We start from the raw sequence: 20,979 nt of genomic DNA on the forward strand, positions 1-20,979 counted from the left end.
TCTGCCTGGTACTAAAACATTTTCTAGGCCTTCTTTTGCCTCTTGTTCAGATCTGCCTGTTCTGTTTATGTGCCTGGGTCCTGTTCTTGCTATTTTAACGTACTTGCAACACACAGGTTGAGCATGGGTATGTCCCTGAAGGAAATTACATGTGTGCAATATATTGATTACAGGTAAATTTACCTATTCTACAAAATACATCTAGAGTGTTTGTCTGCATTCCTATAGATTATAAGTGGTCCTCGATACATAATCCTCCTATTTGTTCTTTTTCTTCCTTTCTCCAGATAGCCCTCTGGCATTTCTCTGTGTACCTCCTATATCCAGCCACACTCCCTGGCTCACCCCTCCCCGTCTGTTGTGTCTCACAGCCTCAAACTGAGCCACGTCTATTCCTATTGTTCCCTAAACCAGCACTACTCTCTACCTATCCAGCTCTCAATTATTGATGAACCGAGTCTCTCTCATCTTTTTGAACTCCAGTGTTTTGCCATTTCCATTCAACACCCCCACGGTTGATCTGCTTTGTAACTGTGTTGTCAACTTCACAACTTCACAACATGATGGAGTTCCCTAGTGTATGAAATGTATCTTTGTCCACCAATGGCTCTGAGTTATTTTATTTTTATGGAGCAAGAATCTTGGTATTTTGGCTGCCTGGGCATTACATGACTGATAATGAGCTTCCACTGCATGTGTCTTGTCCCTTAATCAGGGAAAAATGCTCTGGGATAAACCAACTATCATATGTGATGGCTGTGTATGTCCACTTCAAATTGCACACAGATTGCGCGGGTGGCATTAAAGACAAATATACCATGTAAGATACAGCTAGTCAAGTGCCTTGCTAATCCCAAATAAATGAATTGAGAAACATCCATGCCATACTGTGGGAAAGGCTGCAGTGTCAGAATATCAAAAGGGCCCAGTTTTTGCCATTCGAATAATACATCTGTTATTAAGATAGTCCATTTTGTGTGTGCTGCCAAGTCCACATCCATAATGCTCAGATTCCAAACATGCAAATTGTTCCCATATGCTTGTGGATAAGGAAACCATGAGCTAAAAGAGCTGTGTTTTCAGGAAACCATGACACCAGATTATTGTAAAAATCTGGATTATTGCACCTTTCTAGAATTTAGGATTTGGAGCTACTATAAAACGCCAATCTTGTGACATTGTAATAGTTAAGTAAAATTTAAACTATTAGCAAATACAGATTTTCATTGCAAATGTCACAACAATGTTTTCTAGAAAGGTCATTTTGGTGTGATTTCAATTATTATTTTATTTTGTGCTAAATTACTTTTTAAACCATAACTTATTTATTTCTCTGCTTTCATTTTATTTAGCTATGACTTTTTTCTTTCATTCTGTTCAGGTCCTGCACATGTTCCTCCTCAACTACTAATTGTGCTCTAACTGTGTTTGATATGGTCTTTTGGGACTTGTATCCTCTCTCTCTTGTTCTCCCCTTTCAGACATGTCCCTCTTTATTTCTGCTTCCCCTCATTCCCCTTTTCTTGTTTTTTCTTCTTAGTTTCTTACTCATTTCTCTGCTTTTCTCATTTCATTTCCCTCTGCATGTCCATCAGTCTTCTTATCCAGTTTACACCCACACCTATTTCCAAAAACCTATATGCCTTATTTACCTGCCTTCCATTCACATGCTTAATTTTTATTTGTCTCACTCCAAAACTGCAAATATCTGAGTTCAAGGTGTTTCCTGTGACTAACAAATAACATAGAATATGATGCTATTGTGAGACTCACCTGGGCCCATATGCTGGTTAGCTTCTTAGTAGCATCATCAGTGGCTTCAATGAGCTGATGGAATTCTTTATCATCCCTGGAGAAGCGATGCCCAAAAACCACAGCAGAGATCACGTTGGTGACAGAATGGACGATTGCCGGAGAGGGATCGAGGCTTTTCCCTGTGAGCAAAAAAGACAATGAGTGTCTGGAGCATGCTCCAGCAAGCCAGAGAGCTTAAGGACCACATCTGAAGTCCTGTCAAAATGAGAGAAGGAGAATATGGATGCGAATGCTGTGCGGACTAGTTCCATGGATTGTTTCAAACATACATTATCATGTTGTTTTTCTCAATTTCTAGTTGTCAAGGCTAATCCCTGGTTGTTGCAGATGCAGGGGCATCCTAGCAATATCAGCGAAATTGCAAGTGTTCCCTCATTACCCGCTAACCAAGATAATCGACACTTGGGGGGTGATTTACAAACATTTTGCACTGGTTTAGTGCCACACAAGTAACGCTAACCAGCACAAAATGTTTTTTTTGCTATTTACTTTCCAGCTCAAAACATGTTTTGTGCCAAAGAGCACCCTTAAAGTAGCTCAAAGCAGCGTTACTTGGCGCCAATGAGGCGTTACATTGGTAGTACTTGGGCGTTCCCATGCAACCACCCATGCCTTCTGATGCAAAACCAAACTTACAAAGATTTGTAGATATGGTTTTGCGCCAAAAGTTAACACACCTTCAAAGGAGGCGCTAACAGGATAAATGCTTTCATTTCTTCGTGCTTTTCCAGCTTGGCATGAGTGCTGCACTGTGCAGCAGGCATACAAAGTGGAAAAGCTTTGCATTGTGCCTAGCCATGGTAGCTTGTACCAGAAGGCTACCTTTCCTGTACAAAACCTATGCTAGACTTATGAACACACCCTAGCGATACGGCGATAAGGTGTGTGTCTGGCGCACAGCAGCTGAAATCAGTACCGGTGCATAGGAAAGGGGAGGAGAGAGACATATTTCTGAAGACATGGTACTCTCCTGCTCCCTCCCTGTCGTGCACTTGCTGGTAAACCTGGTCTATCCTAAAGGCTTAAAAGATTACATTTAAAAATAATACAAAAAGTTATTACAGTTGAAGTAATGAATGTTACACCAGAGTTGTTATTCTGTATAAGCAAGCCACACCTTAATATTACGTGTCATAAAAATACTTAAAAATAGTAACCGAAAATCAATTAATACAATAAAACAACCCAAATAAATGTTGTGAGTATACTGATTGTTGCAGGGTTTACTCCAGGGAATGTCTACTTGTAATAAATTTTTCACCTGCTTTTTTCTACATTTTAGAATTTTTATGATGTTTTGGAAAGTTAAAACATCTCAAATTTGGGGAAGTCATGCTTTTCATTCCCCATGCTACAATCTACATACTAAAGGGAAATAAGTGAAAGAAGGTTCTTTTCTGTAAGATATAAATTACTGAATTATTAAACAATGAAATAAGTATGCTTCACATCACAGTTTTTTAAATGTAAGAATCATCTTAGAGCATTGTGTCATTAACTGGGTATTGGCAATGAAGGGAATGTTTTTAGCCCAAGTACAGTGACCCAGTACTAACTATAAAGTAAAGATCGACCTGACCTTCTAAACTACATGAGAATATCCTTCAAGGGGCTATTCTGAGTACCAATAAATGCCAGATTTGGTTGCCAACAATTGTTGTAAGTGGGGTATAGAATAAATTTCAAATGTCTATCTAGCAATATCCTTGTACCCATCAACCCCAGGTTACATGCGCTAAAATGTTTTTGATCTTTTCACTGCAAATCAACTTATAATAAGTTTTTCATCCACTTCTTTTTTAGACTCTTCAATCTTTGTGTTTAGAAAGTGTATATGTTTCCCAAACATAGTACATTTGCAGAAAAAATTTCCTGGTATTTCACACTAGTCTTTTTTTAAACTTGCATTAACAAAATGCTGGCCAGAGAAAGTTGTGTAACCCATTTGTAAACCAGTTTAGCAGACCATGAAACAAATATGGTTCAAATTTCAATATATGTTTAAATGAATAGACATCCAAAAACAATGCTATGTTTTTGACAGTGAATTGGTTCATCAGTGACATAATATTACACAGTACTATATAAGCATAAAGATCAATATCACTTTGTAAGCTACTACAGATTTGTCTCTGATGGACTCTGTGCAGAGAACTAATGAATGTCAGATTGAGAGGCAGCAAATAATGCCAGTGCAATATGATGATCAGCAACAACTGTTAGTTCTTATTCTATTAAATTATCCTGATTCGCTTGTTGCCAGGTAGCATATCTTGCAATCGATAATAATAGATCTTACATTTCACATGATTTTGGCAGCTATCAAGCCACTAACACACATCATTCACAATGTTCTTAAAAATTGCTAGACCCTGGAAAGAAATTCGATTTTACGTTTTTTTAAGAGAACATGCTGCATTATGTTAATAGATATAAGTATGAGAAAGGATATATCTCTGTTGAAGTACTTATGTTGTAATATGTATAGCTTAAAATGTGTAATGTTTTCTTATGCTATCAAATACATACGCTTGTACTGATACTTCTGAATTTAAGTGTACAAGGGGATAACATTCTACATCTGCACTTACATGTAAGAACTAAGACCTTCTGGTGTCTCTGATTCAAGTGGTTAGGTATGGACTTCTCATGTGATAAGTGAAGAACCAACACTTTTATTAGACCTGTGTAACTTTGCGTTGTGAAATCAGGTCCTCCGCCTTTAGTGGAAATGCCCATACACTTAGGATACTCTCACATTCATTGAGTATTTTATAGAATTCTGACATTAGGTGCAGCAGCAGCATTTGGACTGGGGTTAAAAACAAACTGGGGCTAGGGAGAATGAATTTCTTCACCACTTTATTCGGAAATCCTTCGCTCCCCGAGGTATTTCATGATAGAGTTATACAACGTTGGGATTCGCTGGAGATAAAGAAGATGGGGGATCTTTTTGATTCAGATGGTATAATCTCATTTGAGAAAGCTCAAAACCTCTTTAATTTAAATCGTAGGGAATTTTTTAAATACCTGCAGATTTGCTCCTCTATCGTAAAGAAGAAAGGGGAGGGGAAGCTCTCACTAAAGACCCAGTCATGGAAGTTGTTAGGAACCCAGACGGGTGTACTATCACCCAGATTTATGGCGGGCTGAGCCAACTATTGGCTGACGACCTAGACAAGCATCGTGAGAAGTGGCAGCGGAAACTGAATATTGAAGGGGATGAATTTATACTTTTACTAAAGCTTGGCTACACTGTTTTGAGAGTGGCTAACCTTCAAGCACAACACTTTAAAACAATCTTCTAACTTTATTACTCACCAGCTAAGATTGCTCAATGGGGAGGGACGGAAGGTGTTTGCTGCCACCGCTGTCAGGGGGATGAAGCAGATATAGTTCAGATGTTTGCCTCCTGTCTGGTGCTGGACCCTTTAAAGAGATCTGTAGAAGAATTTCTGGGGAAAACTCTGAGGATCAAAATAAAGCTGACAGTCGAGCTGATGTTATTAGGTGTGGCTCGTAATGGAACACCGTTGGGTCAGCGTGAATTTGTATTTCTAGCCATTGATGTTGTCAGAATTGGTGTAGCATCTGCTTGGGTGGATCCTAAACCTCCAATTTCAACAATGGCTTACACGAATGTTAGCTATGAATAATCTGGAAAAGGGTCTATATTAGAGGAAAGGGTGGAAGGCTAGGAAACTAGGAAATCTTATCTGGGGTCTTATTATCAATTGGAAAACTAGAATTGAACCCACTCTAAGCACGACGTAATAACTTAAGGCTGTTGGGTTAAGCTATCCATATTGTCCTGTTTTATTGGTCAATTATCTATTTCTGCTTATGAATGCTTCTATTTGGTATTTTTTGTTATAGATACTTGTAAATGAATGTACCCTACCAACAGTGAAGAGAAAAAAAAAGGATCGTCTCACATTAATAAGAGTCACATAAGTCCTATATTACCAGAGATAATGCATGCTTCTCAGGTTCACAAAGCTGTTTCTCCACAAACTCAAGTTAGGAGATAGGAAGTAAAGTAATCCTTGTGGCCATTCACTAATTAAGGGAAAGAAAAAAATCAGGATGCTGTAATGGTCTCCTTCCTATGTTGTCACATTTCAGCCTTTTAAGAAACCACCCTGTGCTTGTGGCATTCATGTTTTTTTTCATTTGAGACCTTTGGTTGCCACAAGGTATTTCTATTCATCTAATTCTATCATGGCAGAGGAGCAGCACGCCATTAATCAAAGTTCATCCTGAAACAAAAGGCTCTCTGTTGTCACTATCCTCCTGCATTAGGAGCCTCAGTTTCAATAAAACCCCTGACACTAGACTACGGTGAGAAGCTCAGTTCTTGCAAACCGGAAGGAGGCCCCTCTATCCCTCAGCAAGAGATCATAGATAAGCCTAGAAAGATTGAAATTTTGCTTTGATACTAAAGTTCAAGCTCAGTCCTGCTATTTAAAAAAACTAGAGAACAAAGCGTACATTGATTACATCTATTTTACTATGCCTAACTGTGACTAGGTGATTGCCCGGTAAAAGATAGATTTACTTAGGAATTTATGAAAAGTGGCCATTAAATTACCTCATAAAAGTGCTACAAAGGCTGTGCTAGGGGCACTTAAGGGATTGAAAGGAGAAGCAACATGTTCTGTTGATGACAGCCATTGGCCATCCATGGCCATTTTTCCTTTCCACTGCAAATTCATTTCTGTCTTTAGAAGCCTTTTCTGGCCCCCTAAAACTTATAACTATGATCTTGGTTAACAAATGTGTTGTAGTTAAATTAAATACCACCAGGGGGCATTTAATGCTACCCTTTTATGTCATGGTCTTTAGGTATTACTGACTTTTTGTAGACGTGATTGTTTCACTAGAAATGAACATGCAGAGAAAACACACAAAAATGCAGGTGCTATTGGTGTGACGTTGGACTTCAGATACTAGTTGATGAAATGATTGTCATTCGTCTGGATCTTCTTTTTGGTTTGTGGATTTGGGTGTGATTCACATGTCAGAGATACAACCAACTATATCTCAGCCCCATTGCTAGCCAAGAAATCCCCCACTTTATTATGAACCTGCTCAATAGAGTTAGACAGCCCTACGATACAGTACTTTGATTTCAATGTTGTGTTTTTGCTGGTGGAATTACTATAGACCACTGTATCTCATCTAAATTTTATAGCAAGATCAGAGAGTCAGATCATATTCAAGACCCTTTACATCCACAGCCAAAGAGGAGAAAAGGAAACGAACCAGAAACACTCTCATCTCCTTGGAATACTACATTTTCAATCCGTGTTTCCAAGAGATAAGTTGTGTACTCTTCTCCTCATGAGTGAGTGGTATTTTTAATACTACCTGAGATGTGAGACATGTCACCACTTTAGGAGATATTCTGTATGAGGTTTGTCCATTTTGTAAGTAGAATGTTAGTGAATGAAGTGTGCCTCAGCTTTGGGTAGAATGCCAGTTTCAATTTAAACAAGGGTTTTGGTATGTGTATTCATTGCAAGTGAAGGGCAACTGTGCTTTATTGTTAGGTGCCCTTTTCCAGTTAGTATTTATATACTGTCAGATGTGAAAATTAAGGATGAGCACAATTATTTTCACTATAATCCAAGATTGTTTGATATAGATTGAGAAGTAGTTGAAGATACAGAAAATGGAAAGATAGAAGAGGAGTTGGTGAGGGATCCTCAGGTTGAAACTAAGTTCACACAAAAATTAAAGACTTATGGCCACTAAATTGACAAATATCCAAAGAGGGTTTTTAAAATGGTGTTAAAGACGTACCAGGATAAGCTCTTGGATGTGGTTGGTCTAGATTTTGGTATAAGTGAGAAAGCATACTTGAGAGGAGTTCCTTCTGACACTGTATAGCTATTTGGCAGGTTTTAAATACCAGTCTCTTTGATTGGAAATAATAAAAGCAATTTGTCAGCTACAAGGGGAATGTCTACTTTAATGAGCTTGAACCATATGTTATGGATACAATATTCTTGGAAGATGCACAAAAAGCATAAGGAATCTTAGCTGTAGATCATTTTTGAAGGAATTGGGAAAATAAAATGCAGCTAGTTTTCCCAGTTTCAAGAAAGTACAAACTTTCACAATGAGAGTGTTCAACAGATAATGAGGTTGATTTACCGGTCATGGTCAATTCTGACCACCTAACCCATTTCCATACTCATGATAATTGCTGATTGTTAGAGGTTGAAGAGGATATCGTGATTTCCAGACTGCAATAGATTTTTACCAGAATAGAAGACAAGGGTCTGAAACTACACCAGTTGAGTGCTCCTTCCCATTTTATGTTTAACCCTACAAAAGGTAGGATGGAGCTTGACTTTCCTCTTCAAAATTGAAAGAAGAATTCTAAAAATGTATGGGTGTTGAACATCATACAACATTGTTTATAAGAGTTTATTGCGCAACTAAAAAAGAGTTTCAATGAGGGATTTCTTTCGTTTTGAAGACGAAAGAGGTTTGATTTCATGGGAAATTTAAGGAGTGATAGAAGAGAAGAAAAAGAGGAGAGAGGGTCTTTAAGAAATCTCTTTCTGGTAAAGGAGAACATTGTCTAGTGGTGCAAAATCTGAAAGTGGGCAATGTCAGAAGAATTTAGGAGACAAGGTGAAATAAATATGAAACAGACAGGTTGGATAGTGAAGAACGGAGCTGTGAGAAATTGGGTTGTTGGTTATGGGGGTGTGAGCCCTTCTCAAGCATCAGCCTAAATCCTTGTCTGGGTGAACCAGAAACAGTCACTAAATAAACCTGCGCTTAACCCTTTGGTAGCCTTGCTTGAAAGCAGTCAGGCTTAACCTAGAGGCAATGTGCTAAGTATTGCTGAAAATCACAAACAGCAAAAATGTTAAAAAAACACAAGACAAGTCTCACTCTAATTTAGAAAAAAGGGCAAATTTCAATAAAATATTTGTTAACACAAGGACAAGAATCCAATCAGCAGAGGCGGGGATATGTAATTTTAACGGTTTCAGGTAAGTATAGTGCCTAAAAGTACAAAGCAGCACTCGTGCTTATCTAGTTGTGCGAGAATGGGTGAAAGTCACAAGTTGAGGCTGACCGCAATGGAGCACGGGCCGGATACAATGACCAGGTTAGTCTTGCTGAAAATTTACTTTCTAAAGTCCAGTGCGAAGAGTTACATTCGCAGTGGAGGAGGCAGCGAGGAGCTGGAAGAGCATTGCATTAGCACAAAGAGCAGGTTGCAGCAGGCTGTTGATGATGTAGTGTGAAGTGCTGATCTAGCAGTGACAGTCGTTACTAGTGGTCGCTGTAGCGCGAAAAGTTAGGTTCACCGGAGGTTCACGTTGGGGGTCGGCACAGATGGCAAGATCTTGGTGCTGACAGGTCAGTTCATGATGAGCCAAAAACTTAAGGATTTCTCCTTTTCTTCAAGAAGGTGCTCAACTGAAGCCTCATCAAGGGTTCAGGACCTTGGAGGCACCCCTTGGGGATCAGTGATTTAATCCAGCAACAGCCAGCAGGGCTGAGGCAGGTCCAGGTGCATGTCCAGACAGGTCAAGTTGTAGCAAGTCAGCTGGGATGTTGCAGATAGGGTTCTGGAGCATGTTGTGCCTCTGTAGCTCAAAATAAGAGGTCACTTCAGCCTCTAGATGAAGGATGCAGGTCCAGTCTTCTTTCTCAGACAGCAGTGCAGACCTCAGACAGCACAGTAGTCCACTGGCAGCAGGGCAGTCCTTCTTCTGTAGTATCCACAGGTCGAGGAGTATACTAAAGAGTGGTTCTGAGGGTCCTATTTTTATACCTGGTTCCCCCTTGGAAGTCACTCACAAATAGGAAAGGGAGGGTAGATTTATAGACCTGCGGGTGTTGCCTCCCAAACTAATCAATAGCATACACAAAAAAACAGACCGGATACACTGTCAAACTACATGTAGTCATCGTGTGAGGGGTCTCAAGTCTTGGACCCTGGCTTGGGGCTCTCAGGTAGCCCGGGGGCTCTAGAGAGGAAAGAGTGCACCCAGAGACCCTCGCCAGGGTTCATGAGTTGAGGCACCTCACCCAACGACTGCAGGTACACACTTATAAAGTTGTTCATTGTTCGCACAACCTGGAGTCCGTTTTAATTTCTATCACTTGCATGCTCTGCATGCCTCACCACCTTTGAGCTCACTACAGAGATCTACCATCTCTCTATAAAGCATCTGCAGAGCTCCTCCTTCACAGTGAGGGAGCTGTAGCCTGCTCAGCGATCAGTTGTCATGGTGGGAGGAGATTCCCGATGATGAAGCATGCCACCTTTGGTGGATGAGGAAAATCGTCCTTAGAAAGGAATGTTCCCTTTTCATCTGGATTGTTTTCCCTGTTTTCCTCTCCCTGTTTCTTTTCATGTTAAAAAGACCAGGGTGTTTGCTTTGTGTATGGCCCATTGGAAGTGCCGGGAATTTCTTGCCTCAGTCTGTCTGCAAGCACAATAGGCCAGTGTGAAGTTATTTGTGTGAGAGCAGAGGCACAGTCTTTTGAAGTGCACGTGGGTCTATGCACAGGTCCAACCCTCATCCTGTCTGAGATTGCTCACCCAGGCACATCTAGTCCTTCTATTGCGTGGCTGTCAGGGAAGAATACACAAAGGCCAACTGCAAACTACAACTTGTCATGCGACCTAGGAGCAGGTTGCAGGTACCAAATGGTTAGGACAAGAGAATTTCATCTTTATATAAGTGAGAAAGGTAAAGATGCCTTCAAGGGATTTGTTTGGATAACAAGTAATTTGAAATAATTATTTTCTTATATCTGTAGAGTGATATTTCATAACAATTCCAAAAATATTTTGCACACTTATAAGATAATTTCTTCTTTTTAGTAGCAAATTAATTGTCAAACTGAGTGATCAAATGTAGAAAATATATATATTTAATAAAACATACAACTAAGAAATCAATAATTAGAGAACATTGTACAGGTGTACAAAAAACAACAAAGAACAGCAACAAACATTGACAACCGAAATACATACAAGGTTGAATATAAGACACTCTCTTAGTTGGCAATGTATATATCCATCTTCCTTAAAATGAAACACGAGTCTGTCCTAAGAAAAGGATCCAACACTAAAATTTTAGTAAACTTAACAATCACTATATGGTAGAATGGACTACTCGTTGACGTTTCGGTCTTTATTGCGTCACATCATTGGAAAGCATAACGTTTTTTGCCTGTATGCGGAAAGGAAATGTTTGTGTGCACCCTTCTTTTGAGCTGTCAACTGTGGGTAAGCTTGCACTTTTATAGGATGATTTGGATGAAATGCTGCTTGGTAAATTTGCAAAATGGATTAATGTCCTGAGCAACAAATTATCCAAGCAACTAGAAAAAATCCACAACAGTGTTTGTGGCAGGCTTTTGTTTGTCTTCTTTATTTCCTCTTGATCAGGTTCAACAGACTTCTAGCCAAAACATGTCTCGTCTTATATTGGTGTCAACCATAAGACTTCTTCAGGCCCGATGCATATAGTCATGCGCTCATTGAAGAATATTGGCACTCGCCAGTCGAATAGAACAGAGTATCACGTGTCACAAGAGTTAAAATTCAAAGTCTTAAGATCTGTATCACATATATGTAGCCTATACTGGCTACGATGGGAAGCGAGTTCCAGTAAAAACCACAAGGTGAGTATAACTGATAGTGAGCCTACGAACAACGAGAAGAGTACTCTCAAGAAACACAGCGTTTCATTGAAATTTATTAAAAAAAACAAAGCTTACAGGGATGTTATAGTTGGGAAATATATTGAAAAACATACATTTTTACTGAAAAAAACAAAAACAAAGGTTACAGGGACATTATAGTTAGGAAATAGAATTTAAAAAACCTTAGAAATTTGCACAAATTTGCCAAAAAAACATGGGTTACAGGGACACTATAGTTAGGAGATAGAATTTTTAAAAAGCATAGAAATTCACTGAAAAAAAGGTTACAAGGATTTTATAGTTAGGCTCAGCTTTCACTTGTACAAAACCATTGAAATTCAATAGTTATAGTTACCTGAGCTAACTATAACTTATGCCCCAATGTACTGCTTATGACCTCATATATTACAACACTCACAACATGGTCGTGACATCACTGATTACATTATCCACAGAACCACTCACATAGCCTCTCACAACCCCATATAACCTCTCATACTCCCAGTCACACACGCAAACAACCACTCACATACTCATTCACAGACATATACAAGTACTCACACAACCATTCACTACTCCTTAAAGCCAATCACATACCCACTCACTCACTCGTACAGCCACACATACAACTATTCACTCACCCATACAGCCACTCATACAAGTAGTCACCCACCCACACAGCCACTAACACAGCAGCCATACACTCACCCATACAGCTTACTTATAAGTCTCTTGCCTCAACAAAATAGCCCCTGCGATAAATGGCCCCATCAACTCCATTCTCAATTCCTCACTGTCTTCTGGCGTAGTCCCCCAGGCCTGGAAGAGCGCTCTCATCCTTCCACTCATAAAAAAACCAGCTTTGGATCCCATCATACATGCCAACTACAGGCCTATTTCTCTCCTCCCCGCTCTGGCGAAGGTGGCGGAAAGACATGTGCACAGATCCATCTCTGATTTCATCGAGAATAATAATCTGTTGCACACTACTCAATCTGGGTTTCGTGCGAATTACAGCACAGAGACCGCGCTACTTGAAGTCACCACCGCCATCAGAGAGGTCTTGGATACTGGAGGAAAGGCCATGTTGGTCATGCTGGACCTGTCGGCGGCGTTCAACACCGTTCCCCATGATACCCTCCTAACTCGACTCTGGGATTGTGGTCTACGGGGGACGGTGTGGAACTGGCTCAAATCATTTCTAGCTACCGTTGACAAATGATCTGGGCGCCACCTCACTCCGCAGCTATGGCAACTCTGGAAGTGGGGGTCCCTGAGGGGTCTATTCTTAGCCCCCTGCTCTTTAACATCTTTCTGGCCCCCCTTGCAGAGGTTGCGGAGTCGTTTGGCGCTCAGATCGTGTCCTACGCTGACGACACCCAGTTCTTGTTCACATACAACAAGAATGAGGTGTTCGATGGGATCCGTATCAGAGGCTGCCTAGAAGCAGTCTTTGATTGGTTCAAAAGACACGGCTTAAAATGCAACTCCGACAAATCGGAGCTGCTCTTTTTTGGATGTGTCTCTGAACCAAACTGGAAAAGTTGGTGGCCACAAGACCTGTTTCCACCTGCTAATGCAAGCACCAAGGCTAAAAATCTAGGTATCATTGTTGACAATGAGTTAACTTTTGGGCCTCAAATATCCTGTCTTTCGGGGAAATGCTTCGGGATCCTGCGGATGCTCAGGAAATTCCTCCCCTTGATTTCTGTGAACCATCGAAGGGTCATTGTTCAAGCACTTGTTGGGTCGCGTTTAGACTATGCAAATGCCCTCTATCTAGGACTCCCTAAATATCTTGTGAGGAGACTTCAAGTAGTCCAAAATTCAGCTGCCAGGGCTATTTATGGACTCCCTAGACAAGCTAGTGCCTCTGACTTGTTGAAGGAACTGCACTGGCTTCCTATAGCCAAGAGGGTTCTCTTCAAAAGCCTGACGCTGACCTACAAGGCCCTTCACGACTCAGGCCCTAGGTATATCAGGAAGCGCCTTGCTCTTTACAAGCCGAGCAGAGCTTTGCGATCTGCCTCCTTGTCTAAAATGGTCGTTCCGTCCATCAAGCGAACCAGACAAGGGGGGCGTTCTTTTCATTACCTGGCCCCGCGCGCTTGGAATGAGCTTCCTATTTCCCTCAGACAGGCCCCTAGTCTGATGTCTTTCAGAAAGGCATTAAAAACCTGGCTTTTTACTAGTTAACTTCGCTGTTCCTTTTAGTCTGCAGTTATGTTTCCTTTCCTTAAAGGACTTCTTCGCCAAAGCGCCGGGACACTCCTACTGGAGTAGCCGTTGCGCTATAGAAGAACCCAAATAACATAACATAACATAACATTATACACTGACTTATTCACCTACACAGCCACTTGTACACCCATATAACCTCTCAACACAGCCACTCGTTTACCCATACAAACACTCACACAATCATTCATACACCCACACATTCACTTACATACCCATTCACACATCTATACAAGTACTGCCACATCTGCTCACTCACCCATACAGCACTCACTCTCCAATACAACCACTCACCCACCAACTCACTTAACCAAACACCCACTCAACAAGCCACTCACTAATCCACGCAGGACACTTACACACCAGTCACTCACGCATACAGCCATTTAGACACCCACCCACTCACTCATGCAGTCATTCACACAGCCACTTGCTTACCCATATAGCCAGTGACACACCCACTCACTCACCAACATAGTTACTCGCACACCCACTCACTCACCCACCCACAGCTTCTCAGATCACTTAACCAAACACCCACTCAACAAGCCACTCACTAATCCATACAGGACACTTACACACCAGTCACTCACGCATACATCCATTTAGACACCCACTCACTCACTCACTCATACAGTCATTCACACAGCCACTTGCTTACCCATACAGCCACTCACATACCCACTCACACACCAAACCACTGACACAACTACTCACACACTGACAGACTTAGTCAGAAATCCACTCGCTTACCCATACAATCACTCATGCATGCACTCACACACCCATACAACACCTTACAGATTCAGTCACACACTGAAAAAGACAGTAGAGATAGTACAACTAGCATACTAATTTAACTTGTGTAGTAGTTTAATATATAATATATTATTAAAAACACTTACACTCACTTGATGATGTCATCAGTGATGTAATTAGATATATCACTGACCATGTCATGAGTGATGTAATATGTGAGGTCATAAGCAGTGCATTGCAGGGACATAAGTTATAGTCAGCTCAGGTAATTATAACTGCTGAATGTCAATTTTTTTTTATTCTACTCCGTAAGTATACCATCCCTGTAACCATTGTTTTTTTAGTAAATATATATATATATATATATATATATATATATATATATATATATATATATATATATATATATATATATACACATACATTCGGCATTTCTAGTTTAAATAAAGGTGCCTCCAAAAGTTCCTCCTGCTGTGGCCTCTGCTCTTTCTGGGAAGAAGTTTACTTGCACATTGGAGCGTCGGCCAGTGACGCTATACAGAGGCCCCCATTTCGCTTGGGCTTGGATTATGCTGGCAAAGCTCCGGCTTGTGTGTGTTCCAAGGAATTGGATTGTCCTGGCCTGCCCCGGATTTTTGGAAGAAGGCAGGCGGTGGTAAAGTTATGAACTTCACTTTGGGCGGTGTGTACTGACACGTCTACCCCCGCCACACTGATACCAAGAATTATGGTGGCTGAAGTGGTAAAGGGGACCAGAGGAGGCATTTTAATTTACTTACAATCAGGAGATGGGTTTTCATTTACACGCAACAGACTCTGAATTTCCGCGGAGCCACACAGTTTCATTTCCAACACCCCCCGCATCACGTACCCGGAGCCATCCCTATGGATTCTGGGTGTTGGAGTTCGCACACACATTGTGAGCAGCAACAGGTGGGCGGACTATTTAGGGGTGGAGCGGACACTTTTGAATAAATAGGAGGCTGAACTTACCTATGCTTGCACTGTTACCTCCTGGATACTTGGGCGCTGACGAAGGCTGAATGGAACTGCTGAAATGCATTCACCATTTAAAGTTTAATAAAGGTGCCTCCAACAGTTCCCCCTGCTGTGGCCTCTGCTCTTTCTGGGAAGGAATTTACTTGCACATTGGAGCGTCGGCCAGTGACGCTAAACAGAGGCCCCCACTTCGCTTGGGCTTGGATTATGCTGGCAAAGCTCCGGCTTGTGTGTGTTCCAAGGAATTGGATTGTCCTGGCCCGCCCCGGATGTTTTGAAGAAGACAGGCAGTGGTAAAGTTATGAACTTCCCTTTGGGCGGTGTGTACTGACACGTCTGCCCCCGCCACACTGAAACCAAGAATTCTGGTGGCTGAAGTGGTAAAGGGGACCGGAGGAGGCATTTTGGTTTACTTACAAGCAGGAGATGGGTTTTCATTTGCATGCAACAGACTCTGCATTTCCACGGAACTACACGGTTTCATTTCCAACAACCCCACATCACGCACCGGGAGCCATCCCTATGGATTCTGGGTGTTGGAGTTCGTACACACATCGTGAGCAGCAACAGGTGGGCGGACTATTTAGGGGTGGAGCGGACACTTTTGAATAAATAGGAGGCTGAACTTACCTATGCTTGCACTGTTACCTCCTGGATACTTGGGCGCTGACGAAGGCTGAATGGAACTGCTGAAATGCATTCACCATTTAAAGTTTAATAAAGGTGCCTCCAACAGTTCCCCCTGCTGTGGCCTCTGCTCTTTCTGGGAAGGAGTTTACTTGCACATTGGAGCGTCGGCCAGTGACGCTATACAGAGGCTCCCACTTCGCTTGGGCTTGGATTATACTGGCAAAGCTCCGGCTTGTGTTTGTTCTAAGGAATTGGATTGTCCTGGCTTTCCCTGGATTTTTGGAAGAAGATAGGCGGTTTTAAAGTTATGAACTTCACTTTGGGCGGTGTGTACTGACAGGTCTGCCTCCGCCACACTGATACCAAGAATTCTGGTGGCTGAAGTTGTAAAGAGGACCGGAGGAGGCGTTTTGGTTCATTTACAAGCAGGAGATTGGTTTTCATTTGCACGCAACAGACTGCATTTCCGCTGAACCACACAGTTTCATTTCCAACACTCCCCGCATCACGTACCCGGAACCATACCTATGGATTCTGGGTGTTGGAGTTCACACACACATCGTGAGCAGCAACAGGTGGGCGGACTATTTAGGGGTGGAGCGGACACTTTCGAATAAATAGGAGGCTGAACTTACCTACGCTTGCACTGTTACCTCCTGGATACTTGGGCGCTGACGAAGGCTGAATGGAACAGCCAAAATGCATTCGCCATTTCAAGTTTAATAAAGGTGCCTCCAACAGTTCCCCCTGCTGTGGCCTCTGCTCTTTCTGGGAAGGAGTTTACCTGTATATATATATATATATATATATATATATATATATATATATATATATATATATATATATATATATACACACACACACACAATGACGCTCCAACTAGGATCTTTGGCCCTAGGTAGGTGGTGCTGAAAAGTCGGCGTAGCCACTCGACAATATTACCACACCGAACAAGACAAACGTCCATGCTCTCAGGAAGTGCAAAAATTAGAGGTTTATTAACTTCACTTTGGCACTTCCTGAGAGCACGGAAAGTGCAAAAATTAGAGGTTTATTAACTTCACTTTGGCACTTCCTGAGAGCACGGACATTTGTCTTGTTAAGTCTGATATATATATATATCAGGAGACTTGAAACTAAATACATTCTAGACTTTGACAGTAAAAGTCCGAATGCTCTCAATAAAATGGAGGACTTGTACACATGGCTATAAAACACTGAAATTCATCAAGTATAGCCATGTGTTGCATTCAGACAAAATTGAACACTTTTATTGTACAGCCAACTACATAAAAAAAAGTGTTTTAAGAAACTAAAAACTAAAATATGAATTGGTCATTTTTATTCATAACTGCCCAGTATCCCTGCACTTATCCTTCCCAACTTTTTAAACTTCCTTTGCGCAACTGTACTGTTTATTTTCAAACAGTCTTTCTGCTTAGGCACTTTATAAGCACTTTTAAGCACTTCTTATACGTATTCATCCATACGACCAGGACTTTATGCCAATACGGTGCATCTTCAGTTGTGTCCCATTCCGGCTATATTTACTTACGGTACTTGAAATGAATACAATCGTGGACATTAAGAATGCCGGGACATGAGTGGAATGAATATGGTTAATTTTTTTTAAAGCCATATAAAGTTAGTCTGTCCCTGACCTTTCAATATATGTTATGTACCCAAATTTTATGATTGATTTACATGATGTTTTTAATTTGTCCTTCGCTCGATTTTCTGTTGTGTTTAATTTTATATCGACAGACAATACATTTAAAAAATATTTTGTTCAATATGTATTTATACTGATATTATCAATTTTGGTAAAAATATAGGCAATGGAGCATTATGTTTCAATGAATCTGTTTCATAAAAGTACCACGAATAGTGCTGCTGGGCTGGAAACTCTAAGACAGTACGATAGTCTGTCTTCATGTTTGTTTGTTGCACTTGCACTTTAAATGGGAGAGAAAGTTTGAGTCATGTCATGTGATCAAGGGCTGCAGAGCCCGAAACGCGTCATGGCGACATTTTGCACAAAATAAATCAGCATTTACACTAAAAAACTGGAGTCCGTTTCCTTTTTGACAGTTCCGGACCAAGGATCTCTCTAAGCTGGGAAAAATTACACATATATATATATATATATATATATATATATATATATATATATATATATATATATATATATATATATATATATATATACTAGCAGCCCGTCCCGACGTTGTCCGGGAGCAAAAGGCTGCTCTGGGCCCCCGCCAGCCCCGCAGAAGAGTTGTCTGTGCAAGTCCTGGCCCTGTTCAACTGATTTGGCCCACTTGTGTTATTTTTTAATTCGTATGTATTGTTTTCTGCGTTTTATGTTGTCCGCAAGATGTGAGGAAAGTGTTGTGTCACCTGTTTAATGTTTTTTTTCTTTCAAAAGCTCTTTCCGTGTGTTCGTTTTTGTATCCCTTCAAAGAAGTTTCCCTTTCGTTTTGTCAATTGTGTGGTGAAGTCCTGGCAGTGCTCGAGTGATTATGGGCAGTTGTGTTATTTTCGTTATTCGTATGTCTTATTGTAAGCGTTTTATCTTGTACGCAAGATGTGAGGAAAGTCTCGTGAATGCGCAGTTGATTGCGTTTCTCCGTTAAGAAATGTCGGCTTTTTTTGTTCGTGTTTACCCCCCTGTGACGTTGTTGGTCAATGGCCAATGGTTAAAGACTTTTTTTTTGGTAAGACAAAGTCGTGTGTGCGTTTTCTTTAGTGCGTTGTGATTGGTGTAGTATGCGATTAATCCTGCACCCTGTGTGGCGTAATTTGACACTCCTCGTCGATGGAAGGCCCAGCCGGTTTTTAACGCGAAGGCGTCAATGTTGTCTGGGTAACTGCAACAAATGTGTGTATATTTCTTATAGCGCGCACCTCTGCTGTTTTTGTATATTGGTGTTACCGCGCTGTATGTGTGAATTTAAATTCATTGAAAGCGCATTTCCGCTATATGTGTTGGGATTTGCAAATGTTTGTTAGAAATTCATTGAAAGCGCATTTCCGCTCTATGTCTGCATATTGTGCGTTCTAAATTCAGTGAAAGCGCATTTCCGCTCTATGTGTGCATATGTAAGTGTGTTGTGAAGTTTGTTGGCCTATGTTTGTTATTTGCACTTGGCACGGCCCTGTAAACGCCCACATTTGTTGTTTGAGACGCCCACGGCCACGACCACGCCCCCAAGGGACTACTTTACCACGTTTGGCGTTTTTGCTTTTTTAATGTATATGGTGTACATATCTATAGCCTATGTCCTTCTGCCACATCTCCCCTTTCAAATGGTGTGTTGGGTGCAGTGATTGGTGCATTACTTTTGTAGTTTACCTGGCTCAAAGGTTTGTGTTCTCTCTTTATAATAGTAGTATAGATATATATATATCCACAGTATGTTAGTTGGAAGCTAGTGTTTTAGAAACAACGGGCAAAGGGAGAAATGTAAAGCAAACTGAATTTTTTTTCTAGTGCCTAAACACAGTGCGCCCAATGAGTGGATCAACAAACCGTAGATTTCATGTCCGAATAAATCATTCCGCTGAATTTAACACTGAGCATAGAAAAACCTTGTGTGTGCAATTCTGAATTTTCTTAACGAGCTAGGTTCTGTCCATCCCTAACTAGCTTTGGTTAAGGCTCCATTCATACAGAATGCCCTGGGGTCATCAAGGCCTTGATGGAGCAACATAAACATGCAGAAGAACAGACTTGAGGAATAGGTGGGGCTGCAAAAGAGAAACATTAGTAGCCTTTTATGGCTCAAATCAGAACAAGCAAGCAGAGAGCCTGGAATGCAGACAGAAAAACAAGAACACAATCACGTCTAATCCTCTATGCAAAAAAGGCTGATCCCTCATATCTACTCTGTATTAGTTTGCAATGTAGTTTATGAACAGCCTTTTGTGTAATGTTTAGAACAGTGGACACTTTTGTCTTGCATGCCTCTGCTGGCTCTGTGCACAGTGAGAAATGACAGTGAGTGCGCTCGAGCAGGTACGCAACTTAAAGGGAGCCTAGCCGGCAAGTTCTTTTGACAACTGGTACGTTTTGTGGAAGATAGCGTAGGGGTTATTCATAAATGTAAGGTTACATGAGAGTACATTTACACATTTAAGTGTACTCTTACACTTTTGAATAAATGTACTAATTAGTATATTAGTAAATATAACTTCTCATATGCAAATGGACATCAACTCTACTGGGGTGGAGATTTCCCCATGGTAATGTAAAAAGGAAAAAGTTTAAAACTTTTTTTCAAAATTGAAAAAAAACTAAAAAAACAGTATACATATTTTAAAATATTTGGTTTAAACATAGAATAAAATGTAGAATAGCTATAACATTATTACCTTCATTTTTAAATGTCATTAATAAAGTAAATTAAACTAAAATATCAAATCCCCCTTAAACTATAAAATGTTTATTAATTTTTTGTATAGTGCTACCTATGTAACGTTATGTATAGGCATAATTTTAATTAATTTTAATAAGAAAAGAATAAAGTTATACTAATGTTTTATTATTCAAAGGGCTATTACCATATTTTAAAATACAATAATATTTATGTTTTATTTATGTATAATGTTTTTAACAATAAATTAAATGCATTTATATTTTTTCAGTGTTGGAATAATTTAATTTCATTTATCATCATTTCAGTGAGTAGACTGAGAACTTTCTAAAGAGCCCCATATTTGGTCAAGGAAGCATGGGCTACAGTGAAAAGTACAGGTTTGTGTGGAAGACATTTTTTGGGGTGTTTAAAATTAAGTTTCATCCTGTGGGTGTCTTTCCCATAAAGATACTTAATTTTTTGACTGAGG

General features: G+C 40.5%; 1 protein-coding gene across 1 annotated transcript in view; it reads right to left on the bottom strand.

Annotated features, from left to right (window-relative positions):
• LOC147684125 (cytochrome P450 2J2-like) overlaps nt 1–20,979 on the bottom strand; it is a 75,704-nt gene that overhangs the window by 37,739 nt on the left and 16,986 nt on the right. Inside the window, exon 4 of the mRNA XM_086944499.1 lies at nt 1,774–1,934. Coding sequence (XP_086800625.1) covers nt 1,774–1,934 — 161 coding nt within the window. The remainder of the gene's footprint in view (nt 1–1,773; nt 1,935–20,979) is intronic.

The sequence above is a fragment of the Lissotriton vulgaris genome, chromosome 11 (assembly GCF_964263255.1).
Source record: "Lissotriton vulgaris chromosome 11, aLisVul1.2, whole genome shotgun sequence".
Lineage (NCBI taxonomy): Eukaryota > Metazoa > Chordata > Amphibia > Caudata > Salamandridae > Lissotriton > Lissotriton vulgaris.